Raw genomic sequence first — 17423 nt, 5'->3', positions numbered from 1 at the left:
GGCGTCCGGTTTTCTGTGCCTGAGACCTTGCAGGGGGCTCGTTGGCACTGATGTCTATGGAGCTCATCCCCCCAGGCTTGGGGGCGGGGGGTCTCGTGGATGGAACCGGACAGAGGTGAGCCCTGTCTCTGGCTCTGGGGGCAGGGGACCTGGCACAACTTCTGGAACAGGGCGTCAAGGTCACCTGGCCGGGTGGTGGGGGGAGCTGTGTCCTCTGCCCTTGGGCTCATGTCTTTCTGCAGAGTCCCTCCTCCCTGCTTCCGGGGGCTCACGTTCCTCTCGGTCCCTCTCGTGCTCCAGGCCAGCCTGCACTCTTCCAAGGCTCTGGCGGGAAAAACACTGACCCTCCCCTCCGAGGACAGCTTTCCACGCCCACGGGGTCTCCACATCTTGCCACTGTCCACCGGCCACTGCCCCCCAGCCGCGTCATTGAGGAGCTGCACAGGGCGCTGGCCACCAAGCATCGCCAGGACAGGTGAGCCGCCCTGGTAGGGAGACCTGTGTGCCCAGATTTCCATCCAGGCCAGTCTCGTGTCATGCGCCCGGACTGAGTTCCATGCACTGCTGTCACTGTCTTGAAATTCTTAAGGTTGGGACAAGAGCCCCGCCTTTTCCCTTTGCCCCGGGCTCTGGTCTTGGGTACCACACTCCAGGAGAGGACATTCGGGGGCTGGACACCGTGGGAGCCTGACCACAAAGCCCCTGCATTTCCCCGGGAGGATCCAGGTTAGGGAGTGCCGTGGAGGAGAAGTAGCCGTCCCGGCCTCTGCAGGCTTTGAGTTTTCGTTAGGCAAGAGTACAGGTAAGCCTGTTCCTGAAGCTTGCACGTTGAGTTTTCATTTCCTGTGTCTGTAGGCAGGCTGTGAAAGAGAAGTGGACGGAGGGCAAAGCAGATAGGGAATGGGACGCACGTGTGGTTTGGCAGAAACGCTGCACACGTCCGTTCTCGGGAAGTCCTGGCCCCGAGTGTACTAAGCATGGCAGGCTTCATCATGGGCGTGCGTATGCTGTTCAGGACAGCCATGTGCCTGGACGCAAAGCCTGTGTGCCATCTGGGGCTGCGTGCCCTGTGCATTCAGATCAGAAGCTGGACGCTGCACGTACTTGGGGAATTTGCTATATTATCGGAAGCCCTCAAGTCGATACGCTGGGTCCTCGGACGAAGCGGACAGCGTATAACCCAAACTATCTTCCGCTTCAGTTTTCCAGGACGGGACAGTAAAGCGTCCCCGAAGAAGCGGGTGGACGTCCGCCTGTCGAGAACGTCCAGCATGGAGCGGGGCAAGGAGAGGGAGGAGGCTTGGAGCTTTGACGGCGTCTCGGAGAGCAAGAGGACGGCAGCCAAGGGCTCGGAGGAGAACAAGGAGAACTTGATCGTGAATTCCGAACTCAAGGACGACCTGCTGGTGTATCAGGATGAAGAGGCTCTGAACGACTCCATCATCTCTGGTGAGGGGAGGGCGGGGTCGGCGGGGCCATGCTGACCAGGCGCTTCTGCCCCTGGCGCGGAGGAGGGGTGGGGGCGAAGGAAGGGAGACACGCCTCCGAGGATGAGCAGGGGTGTGTGCGGACAGGCCCTGGGCTGGGAGTAGGAGACGCAGACCGGGCCTCTATTATTTTGGTAACTGCGTATTGATTTTCGTGTTTTTGTAAACACGTAAAAGAGGCTCAGCAAGTAACTTTGAGAGCGTCGCTGCTTGGGAACGCACGGCAGAAAGTCGTACAGGCGGTGCTCGGAGGTCCGGTGCTTGGAAATATAGTAAAAAATGCTACCAGGAAAGCGAAATGAGGTGGGAGGGGGAAGGGGGAAGGGGATGGGGCCCAGCGGCCATCCCGGACGTGGCACACGTGTGACCACACCTGCTTGTGTGGGAACGCAGGTTCACAGGCCTTGAGATGACAGGCCAGAGTGACTGCTGTGTCTTACCCTGAGGACACAGGCTCAGGGAGGCAGCGCGTCGCGGCCGCCCCGATGGGGCAGAGGATGTGCAGGCCGGGACCAGGAAGCGCAGGGAGGGTCACCTGCGGGCCCCGGGGGCCGTGCTGAGTGCCCACTACTTGGAAGAGGGTCAGTATCACACAGTGGTACGCCCTTGTCCACACGGTGCCTGGTCGTAAGGAGTGAGAGAGCAGCTGATAGATGAATGGCTTTATATACTGTCTGCAAGGCCGTTGGGCCCCCTGAGGTCCGAGAGATTGCTGGGTCGACTCCGTGTGTCCACCAGAGGGTCTCGTGGGTGTCTCCAGCCTTAGATCTTCAGGTCTGAGCTCTTGATCTTGGCCCCCAAACCTGGCCTGTTGTCCGTCCCTGAAAACAGCGCCTCTGCCCTCCCTGTGGCCTGGACCCACCCTGACACTCTCTTGACGTGGCACCTGCCAAGCAGGCAGGTGGTCGTGGGTCCCCTGGACTCCTCCTTGGAGCAGACCCCAGGTCTGGCCGTGTCCTCCCCGGGCCCTGTGTCCCTGCCTGTCCCTGTCACCCCTGGGCTCTTCCTCTCCCTGAACTCCCTTGGACGCGGCCACGGGCCCTCGCTGTTCCTCACACGCACCGGCCATCTGCCGACCACAACATCCTCCTGGCCTCTGCACGGGGGTTGTGTGTGTGGCTCCTCTGGGTTCGAAGCCCCACCTCCTCCTGGAAGCTGGCCTGGGGTACACAGGTGAGCCTCTCCCCACCACAGCTCTGCCAGCCCCTCGCTCCACCTGACCTTCCCCGCGGCTCCGTGTCCCCCTGACTTGGCTTACGCGCCCCCCCTCCCAGAGCACAGACCCCATGAGGTCAAGGGCTTCGTGCAGTAGCTCGTGCTGTGTTTGCAATCTGGGGGTGCAAAGTGCCAGGCCGTCAGGGGGCTCAAGGGAAGGGTGCCTGTCACGTATTAACAGGTGCCAGCCTGGGGAGCCCTCGTCCTCAGCTGCGCTGTCGCACGGACAGTTAGCTGTTTCTCCCGGGGTTTGTCCTGGGGCATGGGCCAAACTTGCACCTCTTGTCACGTGTGCCTCAAAGTGTGTCCTCAAGCGAGCAGCGCTTGACTGTGGTCTGACGGGAGCAGGGGGGGTAGAATTCACTCCAGAAACCCTGCTGTTGCTAACGTGCACAGGCTCGCTGCCCAGCTGCCTGGGGAACGAACGTGATGCGCCCACTGCATTTGCAGACCCTGAGCAGAGCAACCCCGTCCTCCGTCCCCTCCTCCGCGGGCACCCGTGTTCCCGCCTCATGGTCGAGGCTTCACGTTCAACCCCAAGAACATCCTGTTGTGGGCTGGGCTTGTTGCGTGCGCCATCAGGCATACATAGCTGGAGACCCCGGTCTTCTGCAAATTCAGCCTCTGGGTGCTCATCTCCAGGAGAGTCCAGGGCTCCTGAAGCCTGGGAACCAGTCTGGAGAATGGGTTCTTTGCTTTTTCACATTCTTACGTGTGTCCGTAATTCCCTCAAAGTTATGAACCTCTCAGCCGAAGTACTTGGAGGGGGAAAACAGAAACCCGTTTCGGTTCTAGACAAAGCCTAGAGATGTTACTTTTAGGGAGAATGTTATCATAGGAAAGACCCATGAAAGTATTTTGCTTTGCTCGATAGGACAGCAGTGGCCGTTACTTGCTTCTCCCGGGTTCAAGCCCTGCGCCCAAGGCTGGTAGGTTATTTGTCAGTCCCTGTGGTGCTGAGGCAGAAAAACAGCAAAGCAGTAGATTCACCAATTATTGGCCACAAAAACCCCGCAATGTTACCTATCTATTTAGCGTACTGTTGACGGAACCTTGGAGGCATCGTCCCGTCTCACGTGAACAGTCCCAGGATGGGTCAGCCCAAATTCTCTAATAAGGTGGCACCAGAGTTTCATTTCCAGAGCTGGTGGTGACCCCACCCAAGGCAGGTTGCCTCGTGAATCAGCTGGAAGACGGAAAGACCGTCCTGCTTGACTGAGCTGTAGAGAAAAACGTCTCTTGTCCTGAGTCTGATGGTTGGACTTGCGCGCGGGGCAACTTCATTGTCGTGGTCAGCACAGAAAGGGGCGCAACAGACCGTGTGTTTCTACCTCGTGCCTCCTGCCAGACTGCGGTGTGCACACAGGGGCACCCTCACAGCTGTGCGCAATCGGTGCTGGGTGAAAACGGGGCACCGAGAACATTCTCCGGTTTGTCCAAGGTGAATTCTTAAGATTTAATTTTTTAAGAGCAGCTTTAGGGTCACAAGAAAATTAGGAGAAAGTTACAGAGACTTCCATGTGCCTCCTCCAACCCCCTCCCCCACCACCACCCCCGCCCCGCCTCCCCGTGACCAGCCTCACTCACCAGACTGGTACGTTCGTTACAACAGATAAACCGACGTTGACCCCTCGTCACCCTAAGTGTTCACTCCCGATGTCGTGCGCTCTGGGCATTTGGACAAATGTGCAGTGACTGGTGTCTATCATGATACTGTCATTCAGAGAATTTTCGCTGCTCCTCAAATCCCCCGTGCTCCACCTGTTCCACTCTCCCCACCGCCCCCCTCCCCCGCAACCACTGATCGTTTTATTATCTCCGTGGTTGAACGTTTCAAGAATGTCGTAGAGTTGGAGTCCTGTGGTGTGTAGCTTCTTCAGGCCGGCTTCTTTCTCATAGTACCGTGCATCCAAGTTTCCTCCGTGTCTCTTCATGGCTTGATAGCTCATTTCTTTTCAGTGCTAAGTAATATTCCGTTGTCTGGGTGGGCCCCAGTTGACCCGCTCACCTACTGAAGGACATCTTGGTTCCTTCCAAGTTTTGGCAGTTATGAATTAAGCCGCTATAAAAGTCCACGTGCGATTTTGTGTGTGTGGACATAAGCTTTCACCTCCTTTGGGTGAATACCCACGAGTGAGGTTGCTAGATCAGTATGGTAAGACTGTGTTTCGATTTGTAAGAACCCGCCAAACTGTGTTCCCAAGGCGCCGTGCCATGTTGCATGGCATTGCCAGCAGCAATGAACGAGAGAGGTCCGGGTGCATCACGTCTTCACCACAGCATCGGGTGTCGCCAGGGTTCCAGATCTGGGCCGCTCTAACAGGTTGTCGTGCTGTCTCGTTGTTTTGACTTGCGTCTCCCTGATGACCGACACTGCGGAGCAACTTTCCATACACTTACTTGCTCTCTGTGCATCTCCTTGGGTGAGGTGGCAAGGTTTGGGACCCGTCATTTCTTAATCGGGTTGTTTCTTTTCTTACTATTGGGTTTTAAGGGTTTCTTTATATTTTGGAAGGCAGTCCTTTCTCAGATGTAACCTTTGAAAATATTTTCTCCCGGTCTGTGGCTTGTCTTACTCTCTTGACATTGTCTTTCATAGAGCACAAGTTTTTAATTTTAATGGAGTCTAGCTTGTCCATTAACTGTCATGGATCATGCGTTGGACAGTGTATCTGAAAAGACCTCGTCATACTCAGGCTCACTTAGGTTTTCGCACATTATCCTCCAAGTTTTATACTTTGGAGTTCTACGTTTAGGTCTGTGATTCATTTAGTGAATGTCGCATGGTATGTATCGAGATTCATTTTTCTGCGTGGGCTGTCCAATTCTAGCTAATTTGCTATTTAAGATGAACATAGAATTCTGATGTTTCATTTAAATTTAACATATTTAATAGCTAACAATTTAAATAATTGTTCCTAATATGTTGTTGAGGATTTGTACACCTGTGTTCATGAGACGTCCTGGCCCATCGTGGTTTTTCTCTTGTAATATCTTTGTCTGGTTTTGGTTTTAGGGTAATGCTGGCCTCCTAGAATGAGTTAGCCTCCTGTCCTCTGCTTCTGTTCTCTGCAAGAGATTATAGGGAATTGGCATAATACCTTCTTTATATGTCCAGTAGAATTCACCAGTGAACCCATCTCGGCCTGGCGCTCTCTGTTTGGAAGGTTATTAATTATTGACTCAATTTCTTTAATAAATATAGCCTGTGCAGGGGCACCTGGGTGGCTCAGTCGGTTAAGTGTCTGACTCTGGACTTCAGCTCAGGTCACGATCTCCCGGTTCGTGAGTTCAAGCCCCGCATCGGGCTCTGAGCTGACAGCATAGAGCCTGCCTGAGATTCTGTCTCCTCCTCTGCACCTCCTCGGCTTGCTCTCTCTTTCTCAACATAATTAAAAATAAACTTTAAAAAAATAAAAATAAGCCTGTTCAGATCATCTATTTGTTCTTGTGATTTTGAACAGATTGTGTCTTTCCAGGAATTGGTCCGTTTCATGTAGGTCATGCAGTTAGTGGGGATGGAGTTGTCCATAGTATTTCTTTATTCTTTTAATGTCCAGGGGGTCCGTACATCTTCCCCTTCTTTCATTTCTGATATTAGCAATTTTGTGGCCTCTGTCTTTTTTTCTTAGGTATCTTGGCTGGAGGCCAATCAATTGTATTGACCTTTTCAAAGAACCAGCTTTTGGTTTCAATGATTTTTCTCTATTGATTTGCTGTTTGACTCTCACTGATTTCTGCTCTAATTCTTATTTCTATCCGTCTGCTTACTCTGGATTTAATTTGCTCATCTTTTTCTAGTTTCCTAACGTGGACATTAGGGTATCAATTTTAGCTCTTTCTTCATTTCCAATCCATGCATTCAGTGCTATAAATTTTCCTCTAAGCGCTGCTTTTACTCCATCTGACACATTTTGAAAAGCTGTGTTTTCATTTTCACTTAGTTCAAAATATTTTAAAATTACTCTTGACATTTCTTCTTTGGCCCATGCGTTGTTTCAAAGTGTGCTGTTAAACCTCCATGGGAACTGAGGTTTTCCGGTTGCCTTTCTGTAACCGATTACTGGTTTAACTGCATTGTGGTCTGAGAGCAGACATTATATGATTTGTATTCTTTTGTATTTGTTGAGGGTGTGTTTTATGGGCCAGAATGTGGTGTTGTCTTGGTGAATGTCCCTCATGAGCTGGAGAACAACGTATATCCTGTTCTTGTTGGGTGAGGTAGTCTATGGGTGTCACTTACACGTAGTTGGTCGACTGTGCTGTGGAGTTCAACCATGTCCTTGCTGATTTTCCATTCCTGGATCTGCCGGCTTCCGAGAGGGGTGTTGGAGTCTCAGTTATGATCATATGTTCATCTATGCCTCCTTACAGTTCTGTTTTTGTCTCACGAAGTTTGACATGCTGTTGTTGGGCGTGTAGTTGTTAAGAACTGTTACGTGTTGAGAATTGACCCCTTTTGGGGCGCCTGTGTGACTCAGTTGGTTAAGCGTCAGACTTCATTCCGCTCAGCTCATGATCTTGCAGTTCGTGAGTTCGAGCCCCAAGTTGGGCTCTGTGCTGACAGCTCGGAGCCTGGAGCCTGCTTTGGATTCTGTGTTTCCCTCTCTCTCTGCTCCTCCCCTACTCACTCTCTGTTTCTCTCTCTCTTAAAAATAAACAAACATTAACAAATTTCAAAAAAAGAGTATTAAAAGAAATGACCCGTTTATCATATGGAATGCCCTTCCTATCCCTGACAGCCTTTCTCGCTTTGAGGTCTGCTCTGTCTGAAACGCCTGCTTCCTCTAGGTTAGGGTTAGCATGGCATATTTCTCTCCATCCATTATTCTTAATCTCGATGTGTCTTTATATCCAAAGTAGTTTCTTTAGACAACATAGAATCGGGTCTTATTTTTTGATCCACTCTAACAATCTCTGTCTTTTAATTGGTATATTTAGGCCATGACAGTCAAAGTGGTTATTGATAAAGTTGGGTTAATATCTACCATATATGTTTCTGTTTTCTATTTATTGCTCTTGTTCTTTGTTTTTCTATACTACCTTTTGCGCTTTTATTTCATTTTAATTCCAGTATAGTTAATGCACAGTGTTACATGTTCGTTTCAGTTGTACAACATAGTGGTTCCACACTTCCACGCATCACCCGGTGCTCATCACAAGTGCCCTCTGTAATTCCCATCACTTATTTCCCCCACCCCCCATCCACCTCCCCTCTGGTAACCGTCAGTTTGTTCTCTATTGTTAAGAGTCTGTTTCTTGGTTTGTCTCTTTTTTTCCTTTGTTCATTTATTTTGTTTCTTAAATTCCACCTATGAGTGAAATCATATGGTATTGGGCTTCCTCTGACTTATTTCACTTAGCATTATACCCTCTAGATCCATCCATATTGTTGCAAGTGGCAAGATTTCATTCTCTGTGATGGCTGAAAAATATTCATTGTGTGTGTATACACACACATAAACACACACACACCCCACATCATCTTTATCCATTCATCTATCAATGGACACTTGGGCTGCTTCCATCATTTGGCGATTGTCAGTAATGCTGCTATAAACGTATTGGTGCATTATCCTTTTGAATATGAAGTTTTTGTATTCTTTGGGTAAGTGCCTAGTAGTGCAATTGCTGGGTCGTAGGGTAGTTCTGTTTTTAATTTTTTGAGGAACCTCCATACTGCTTTCCGCAGAGGCTGCACCAGTTTGCATTCCCACCAAGAGTGCCCAAGGGTTCCTTTTTCTCCACATCCTCGCCAACAATTGCCACTTTTGTGTTTTTTTTATTTTAGCCATTCTGACAGTTACGAAGTGATATCTCATTGTCATTTTGATTTGCATTTCCCTGATGATGACTGGTATCGAGCATCTTTTCATGTGTCCATTTGCCATCTGTATGGTTTTTTTTGGAGAAATATCTTTTCATGCTTTCTATCTATTTTTTTTAATTGAATTGGTTGGCTTTTTTTTTTTTCGGTGTTGGGTTGTGTAAGTATATAATACATTTTGGATACTAATCCTTTATATGTCATTTGCAAATATCTTCTCCCATTTGGTAGCATCTTTTACTTTTGTTGATTGTTTCCTTTGCTGTGCAGAAGCTTTTATTTTGATGAAATTCCAATAGTTTATTTTTGCTTTTGTTTCCCTTGCCTCAGGAGACCTATCTCGTAAGAAGTTGCTATGGCTGATGTCAAAGAAGTTACTGCCTGTGTTCTTTTCTAGGATTTTTATGGTTTCAGTCTCACGTTTAGGTCTTTAATCCATTTTTTTTTTATTTTTACTGTTTAACATTTGTTCATTTTTGAGAGAGACAGAACATGAGTGGGGGAAGGGCAGAGAGGGAGACACTGAATCCGAAGAAGGCTCCAGGCGCTGAGCTGTCAGCACAGCTGGAACTCACGAACCATGAGACCATGACCTGAACTGAAGCTGGACGCTCAACCAACTGAGCCAGCCAGGTGCCCCAAAGGTCTTTAATCCATTTTAAGTTCCTTTTTGTGTATGGTGTAGGAAAGTGGTCCGGTTTCATTCTTTTGCCTGTCGCTGCCCAATTTTCCCAGCATTTGAAGAGACTCTTTTTTTTGCATTGTATATTCCTTCCTCCTACCATATAATCACGGGTTCATTTCCAGGTTTTTTACTCTGTTCTACTGATGCGTGTGTCTGTCTTTGTGCTAGTACCATACTCCTTTGATTCCTACAGCTTTGTCACGTATCTTGCAATCTGGAGCCGTGGTACCTCCAGCTTTGTTTTTCTTTTTCAAGATAGCTTTGGCGATTCGGAGTCTTGTGGTTCCATACACGTTTTAGGGCCGTTTGTTCTAGCTCTGTGAAAAATCCTGGTGGCATTTGGATAGGGATTGCATTAAGTTTGTATTGCTTTGGGTAGTATGGACATATTAACAATACGTCTTCCGGTCCATGAGCATGGAATATCTTTCCATTTGTGTGATCCTCAATTTCTTTCATCAGTGCTTTATGGTTTTCAGAGCACAGGTCTTTCACCTCCTTGGTTAAGTTCATTTCTAGGTGCTTTGTTATCTTTGGTGCAACTGTAAATGGGATTGTTTTCTTAATACTTCTTTCTGCTGCTTCATTATCAGTGTATAGAAATGCAATGGATTTCTCCACATTGATTTGTGCATCCTACAATCTTACTGAATTCTCGTATCAGTTCTAGTAGGTTTTTTTGTGGAGTCTTTAGGGTTTCCTCTATATAGTATCATGTTATCTGCAAATAGTGAAAGTTTTCCTTCTTCCTTACCAACTTGGATGCTTTTTATTTTTGTTGTCTGATTGCTGTGGGTGGACTTCCAGTACTATGTTGAATGAAAGTGGTGAGAGTGGAACATCCTTGTCTTCTGACCTTAGGGACAAATCTCCCAGGTTCCCCCCATTGAGTATGATGTTCATTGTGGTTTTCCATATGAGGCCTTTATTACGTTGAGGTATGTTCCCTCAGGATGTTGCACTTTGTCAAATGCTTTTTCTGCATCTATTGAAATGATCATGTCATTTTTATCATTTATCGATGTGATGTACCCTATTTGTTTTTTTGTTATTTTTGTTTTTTTTTTTAAATTTTTTTTTTCAACGTTTATTTATTTTGGGACAGAGAGAGACAGAGCATGAACGGGGGAGGGGCAGAGAGAGAGGGAGACACAGAATCGGAAACAGGCTCCAGGCTCTGAGCCATCAGCCCAGAGCCTGACGCGGGGCTCGAACTCACGGACCGCGAGATCGTGACCTGGCTGAAGTCGGACGCTTAACCGGCTGCGCCACCCAGGCGCCCCTGTACCCTATTTGTTGATTTGTGAATATCGAACCACCGCTGCAACCCTGGAATAAATCCTACGTGACGTAGTGAATGATTTTTTAAAGTATTGTTGGCTTCTGTTTGGTAATATTTTGTTGAGGATTTTTAAAATTATTTTAGTGTTTATTTATTTTTGAGAGAGAGAGGGACAGAGTGTCAGAAAGAGGAAGACACAGATTCTGAAGCAGCCTCCAGGCTCCGAGCTGTCAGCACAGGGCCCGACGCGGGGCTCGAACCCACAAACTGTGAGATCATGACCTGAGTTGAAGTCGGACGCTTAACCCACTGAGCCACCCAAGCGCCCCGAGAATGTTTGCATCCATGTCCATCAGAGATATTGGCCTATATTGCCAATATCTCTTTTTTGGTAGTGTCTTTTTCTGGTTTGGGTATCAGGGTAATGCTGGCCTCGTAGAATGAATTTGGAAGTTTTCCTTCCTCTTCTATTTCTGGAATAGTTTGAGAAAAATAGGTATTAACTCTTCTTTAAACATTTGGAATTCACCTGTGAAGCCATCTGGTCCTGGACTTTTGTTTGTTGGGGGTTTTTTGATTACTGATTCAATTTCATTGCTGATAATTGGTCTGTTCAAATTTTCTTTTTCTTCCTGCTTCAGTTTTGGGAGCTTATATGCTTCTAGGAATTTATCCATTTCTTCTAGATTGTCCAACTTGAATATTCTCTTCTAGTCTTTTTTTTTTTTTATGAGTCTCGATAGACGTTTATCAATTTCATTGATCTTTTCATAGAACCAGCTCCTGGTTTCACTGATTGGTTCTATAGTGTGTGTGTGTGTATGTGTGTGTGTGTGTGTGTGTTTTAATTTCTATATCATTTATTTCTGTTATAATCTTTATTATTTTTTTCCTTTTACTGGTTTGGGGTTTTGTTCTTCCTAGCTCTGATAGGTGTAAGATTATGTTGTTTGAGATTTTTGTTGCTTCTTGAGGTAGCCCTGTATTGCTATATACTTTCCTCTTACAACAGCTTTTCCTCCATCCCAAAGATTTTGGAACATTGTGTTTTCATTTTCATTTGTCTCCATGTATTTTTTGATTTCCTCTTTGCTTTCTTGGTTGACCTATTTGTCGCTTAGCAGCATGTTATTTAACCTTCCATGTATTTGTGCCCTTTCCAGAGTTTTTCTTGTGGTTGATTTCTAGTTTCATAATGTTGTGGTCAGAAAAGATGCGTGGTATGACTTTGATCATTTTGAATTTATTGAGACTTTGTTGTGAATTTGTTTGGCCTAATATATGATCTATCTGGAGAACGTCCCATGCGCACTTGAAAATAATGTGTATCCCATGGTTTTAGGATGGAATGTTCTGAATGTATCTGTTAAATCCAACTGATCCAGAGTGTTATTCAATGCCATTGTTTCCTTATTGATTTTCTGTTTGGATTATCTGTCCGTTTATGTCAGTGGGGTAGTAAAGTCCCATACTATTATTGTGTTACTATCAATTACTTCCTTTGTGTTTATTATTAACTGTTTTATGTATCTGGGTGCTTCTATGCTGGGCGCATAAATATTTACAATTGTTATGTCTTCTTGTCGTGTTGTTCCCTTTTTTTTAAATTTCTTTTTAAATGTTTATTTATTTTTGAGAGAGACAGAGCACAAGCAGGGGAGGAACAGAGAGAGAGGGAGACACAGAATCTGAAACAGGCTCCAGGCTCTGAGCTGTCAGCACAGAGCCTGACGAGGGGCTCGAACTCACAAACCACACGAGATCAGGATCTGAGCCGGAGCCTGAGGCTCCACCGACTGAGCCACCCAGGCACCGCCGCCCCCCCCCACCATGTTGTTCCCTTTTTGATTAGATAGTGTCTGTCTCTTGTTACAGTCTTTGTTTTAAAGTCTGTTTTGTCTGATGTAAGTATTGCTATCCCAGCTTTCTTAACACATCCATTTGCATGATAAATGTTTCTCCATCTCTTTACTGGCAATATGCATATGTTTTAGGTCTGAAATGAGTGTCTTGTAGGCACCATATCCATGGGTCTTATTTATTTTTTTAATCCATTCTGTCGCTCAATGTCTTTTGATTGGAGCATTTAGTTCATTTACATTCAATGTAATTATTGATAGGATGTATTTATTGCCATTTTGTTACTTGTTTTATCAGTGTTTTTATAGTTCTTCTCTGTTCCTTTCTTGCTGTCTTCTCTCGTGATTATTTTGCTCTCTTTAGTGATGTACTTGGATTCCTTTCTCTTTATTCTTTGCATATCAGTTACTGGTTTTTGATTTGCGGTTACCCTTAGGTTTGTATATAATATCTTATGCATATAGCAGTCTGTACTAAGCTGATGGTCACTTACATGTGTACCCATTCTTTATTCCTTTCCCTGCCGTGACTTAAGTATATGGTATCATACTTTACATCCTTTTATTTTATGAGTCCCTTGACTGATTTGTAGACATTTTTACTACTACTGTGCTTCCTACTTTACGTACTCTTACTTATGGTCTTTCTTTTCTACTCCAAGAGTCCCCTTTAACATTTCTCGTAGGGCTGGCTTAGTAGTGATGAATTCCTTAAACCTTTGTTTTTTACTTTACCTCTCCTATTCTGAATGATAGCCTTGCTGGATATTCATGGCTGCAAATTATTCCCTTTCTGCATGTTTTAATGTTTATTTATTATTGAGAGACAGAGAGAGAGAGAGACAGAGCATGAGCATGGGAGGGGCAGAGACAGGAGGAGACCCAGAATCCGAAGCAGGCTCCAGGCTCTGACCCATCAGCACAGAGTCCAATGCGGGGCTTGAACTCACAGACCGTGAGATCATGACCTGAGCCAAAGTCAGACGCTTAACCGACTGAGCCACCCAGGTGCCCCCCTTTCTGCATTTTGGATAGAGCATGCCACTCCTTTCTGGCCTGCAAAGTTTCTGCTGAAAAATCCGCTGTTAGCCTTGTGGAGTTTCCCCTTGTATGTAATTGTCTTCTTTTCTCTTGTCGCTTAAAAATTCTCTCTCATTACTTTTTGTCATTTTAATTGCTGTGTGTCTTGGCATAGTCCTCCTTGGGTTGAATTTTGGGGGGGATCTCTTTGCCTCCTAGATCCAGATGTCCGTTTCCTTCCCCAGAGTCTGGAAGTTTTCAGCTATTATTCCTCAAATAGATATTCTGCCCCCTTTTCTCTCTCCTCTTCAGAAATCTCTGTAATGTGAATGTTATTATTATTGATAGTGTTCTTGAGTTTCCAGAGTCTGTTCTCATTTGGCATATTTGTCTTCCAGGCCACTGAGTCATTCTTCTGCTTCCCTTAGCCTGCTATTTATTCCATCTAATGTATTTTTAATTTTATTTATTGTGTTCTTCATCTCTGATTGGTCCTCTTTTTAAAAAATCTCTTTGTTAAGGGTCTCATATCCTCTACTCTTTTCTCAAGGTCAGTGTGTATCTTTATGATCATTACTTTGAATAATCTATCAGGCATATCCCTTATCTCCATTTTGCGTAGGTCTCTTGCTGTGGTTTTGTCTTGTTTTTTCGTTTGGGAGAATTCCTCTGTGTCTTCATTTTGTCTAACTCCATTTCTCCTTTTAATGAGGTGCACATCGTCTCCTTCTCTTGAACGTTGTGGCCTTAGGAAGCAGAGGCCCAGGCCTCATGAAGCACGGCCTGCAGTGCCGTGTCCCCTGTTCGCCAGAACCTGACGCTTCAGGGGGTCTCCCATGTGTGTTGCAGGCACCCTCCTGTTGTGGCCCAGCCACTTTTTCCTTCAGTCCTGTTGTCTGCAATGATTCTCTTTGCATGTTGTGGGCGGTGTTCGGTCGCCATGTTGTTAGCGGGCCTGGGGCCTCCTTGAGCTTGAGTTGAGTCAGACCAGGGGTTTGCCAGAGATGCAGTAGCATCTGTGTTGTCCCCCGAGATGCTTCCGTTAGTGGGCGGGGCCTGCAATCAGGCCGGATGTCTGCCCACTGCTGGGGCTGCAATCCGACTGGTGTCCCTCTTCCTGAGGACAGCAAGCGGCCCTGGTCCCTGTCGGGGGCTGTTTGCACGCTGCTGGGCTTGTGGCACCCCTTTTGATGGGCTCCAGCCAGGAGCCTGTTGGAGGGGACGATCCACAAAGCAAGTGGGGTGAGATGTAGTGTTAGCAAGGTTTGCTTTGGTCCTCTGGAGGAGGGGACTTGCAGTACGGGACTGAGGCAGGCCTAGCTAGAGGGGGCAGATCCGCTGAAGCATGGCAGGGGCAGGGCAGGGGTAAATAAGTTAGGAAGTGGGTGTTAGTGCTGTGCTGGTTCCCGCGGGTGGCCGTGTATTTATGCCGGGGGGCGGGGAAGGAGACAGCTCCTGGCAGCTCCTTGGCTCCTAGAGGAGTCTCCCTACAATCTCTGTCCTTCCAGAACGTGCTCTGAAATGAGTAACTAACACTCCCTCCATTGTGACCCAGCAGCTTCTCAAACTGCTGCTTCTACCTCTACAGTCCACTGTATCTCTGCAGACTGTTTGTGGTGCTCTTTAAGGGCTGGGACTCAGTTTCCTCTTGCCTGCTGATTTTCAAAATTCCAGGTTTTAAGTCCTGCTGGTTTTAAGAACTCAAGAAATCCGATCCTTCTGGTTTTCAAAGCCAAATATCATGGGGAATCGTCTTCCCTACACAGGCTCCCTGGCGTGATTGTCTGTTTCCCTTCTCCACACTTGTGGGTTCCTCCCTCCCACATACAGTCCTGTGGTCCATTTAGTTCCTAGCTCCATTGATGCGGCCTCTTCTCCACATTTAGTGGTGGAGTTTGTTCTGCCAGAGTCTTCGGGCTTTCTGGATTACTTATGCCGACCCGAGTATTATCTAGTCGTATCCATGGGACAAGGTAAACTTAGCGTCCTCCTACTCTGCCATCTTCCCAGTGATCCTTACCTTTTGTGGGTTTTATTTTATTCAGCAGTTGATATAATTTCATTGTCTCTCCTTTCTTTATGTATCAGTTATACTTTTTTTTCGTGGTTGTCCTTGAGTTTATAGATTGTATATAATACACATATAAGCCAAGTTCACTTTTACATAATGCCAGATGACTTCACAGGTAGCATGAGTACCTCATAGTGATGAGATCATCCTGATTCCTTCCTCTATCCTTTGTGTCATTGCTGTCATTCATTTCATCACATATAAGCCCATATGTACACATAAGATATGCACAAGTGTACGAATATATTTTGTATGATATTTACATAAACATAAGTAATTAAATACATTGTCTATCACTTTGAACAAGCTGTTATCTGTTAGATAGATTAAGGATAAGAAAAATAAAAGCTTTTCTTTCACCTTTACTTATTTCCTCTTTGATGCGCTCCCTTTATGCAGATCCAAGTTTCTACTCTACATTGTTTTCCTTCTCTAAAAAAAACCTTCTTTTAACATCTCTTGCAAGGCAGGTCAGCGGGCAACAAATTCCCTCCATTTTTTTGATCTTAGTAAGTGTGTGTTTCTCCATTTTTGAAGAATAATTTCTCAGGGTACAGAATTCTAGGATGGTGGGTTTTTTTCTCTAAACATGTTAAATATTTCATTTTGCTTTCTTCTTACTTGTGTGGCTTCTGGGGAGTTAGATGTAATTCTTTTCTTTGTGTTTCTGGAGATGTTTTTTCTTCTGGCTTCCTACAGAATGCTTTTTCTTTATTTTTGATTTTCTGTGGTTTGAGGATGTTATGCCAGAGTGTAGTTGTTGGGTTTTTTCTTTGTCTTTTTCTTTTTCTTCTTGGCTTGTATCCTGCTTGCCATTCTCTGAGATTCCTGGATCTGTGGTATGGTGTCTAACATTAATTTTGAAGAAATTCTCTGACATTATCGTTTCAAGTATTTCTTCTGTTCTTTTCCTTCTGATATTCCCGTTACGTGAATGCTACATCCTTCGTAGTTGTTCCTCAGTCCTTCGACATTCTGTTCTCTCGTTCTCTTTTAGGGTTTTTTTTTTTTTTCTCTGCTTTTCAGTTTTTAAAGTTTCGGTTGAGATGTCCTCAAGCTCAGTGATTATTTCCTTAGCTGGGTCCACTCTACTAATGAGCTCGTCAGAGGCGTTCTTCGTTTCTGTCACGGTGTTTGTGATCTCTAGAATTTCTTCTGGGTTCTTTCTTGGGATTTCCGTCTCTGCTCCTGCTGCTCTGTCTACTTTTTCTGTCGTCGCCCTCAGCATGTTAATCAGGGTTGTTTTAAATTCCTGGTCTGACGATGCTAACATCCCTGCCGTGCCTGGTTTTGCTGTTCTGTCTCTCCAAATCGTGATTTTTGCCTTTCCGTATGCGTTGTAAGACTTTCCTGATATCTGGACGTGATGTCCTGGGTGGAAGGAACTGCCTTAAATTGGGCTTCAATAGTGTGGGGCTGATGCAGGTGTCTGTAGCCTGTGACAGGGTCTCTCAGTATTTCAGGGAGCCACGCCTCTGGGCTGTGACCCTCACAAGTGTTTCTCAGTTTCATTCTCCACCTCAGGTGGGACAGGATGGCTCTTGGGGCTGGAGTTGGGGGTTTCCCTTCCACCAGGTCTGTTAGGCTCCGATGACACCCCAGCAGGTTAGACTGCAGTTAACTGGTCTCCCTGGAGGGAGACCTCGTGAAGGAGAACAGAGTGGTCTGGGGTATTTCGGAACGGTTGCTCCCCCCTCCGCTGCTGGAAGGAAGCAGAAGGGGATTCCTTTGCAGACATTCAGCGTGGGAACCTGGTCGAACTCGTGGTGGTAAAATGCACAGCGTCGCGGGGGCCTCTAGGACTGGGTCTGTAGCATTTAATCTCCGACTCGTCCACCTGAGCCTCCAGCAAGCCCCAGTCATCGTTCAGGTTCCCCGCGCCCCCCCCCCCCGCACCCTCCCGCCCCTGGTGCTGGTTCCCGTGGAGGCTGCTGTTGGGGAGTCTCTGCTCTGTGTTCACCCGTCTCCAGTCTTGGG

General features: G+C 46.5%; 1 protein-coding gene across 1 annotated transcript in view; it reads left to right on the top strand.

The window, feature by feature from the left end:
- Nucleotides 1–17423, top strand: part of PHACTR3 (phosphatase and actin regulator 3) — a 210097-nt gene that overhangs the window by 136149 nt on the left and 56525 nt on the right. Inside the window, exons 6-7 of the mRNA XM_047068611.1 lie at nucleotides 301–475; nucleotides 1202–1449. Of these exons, the coding sequence (XP_046924567.1) occupies nucleotides 301–475; nucleotides 1202–1449 (423 nt within the window). The remainder of the gene's footprint in view (nucleotides 1–300; nucleotides 476–1201; nucleotides 1450–17423) is intronic.

Source organism: Lynx rufus, unplaced genomic scaffold (genome assembly GCF_022079265.1).
Source record: "Lynx rufus isolate CCGP_SWC_20201006 ecotype Redwood Valley unplaced genomic scaffold, mLynRuf1.p SCAF_8, whole genome shotgun sequence".
NCBI classification, from domain to species: Eukaryota; Metazoa; Chordata; class Mammalia; order Carnivora; family Felidae; genus Lynx; species Lynx rufus.
The sequence above is the reverse complement of the archived record's forward strand: the minus strand, read 5'-3'. Positions and strand labels throughout refer to the sequence as shown.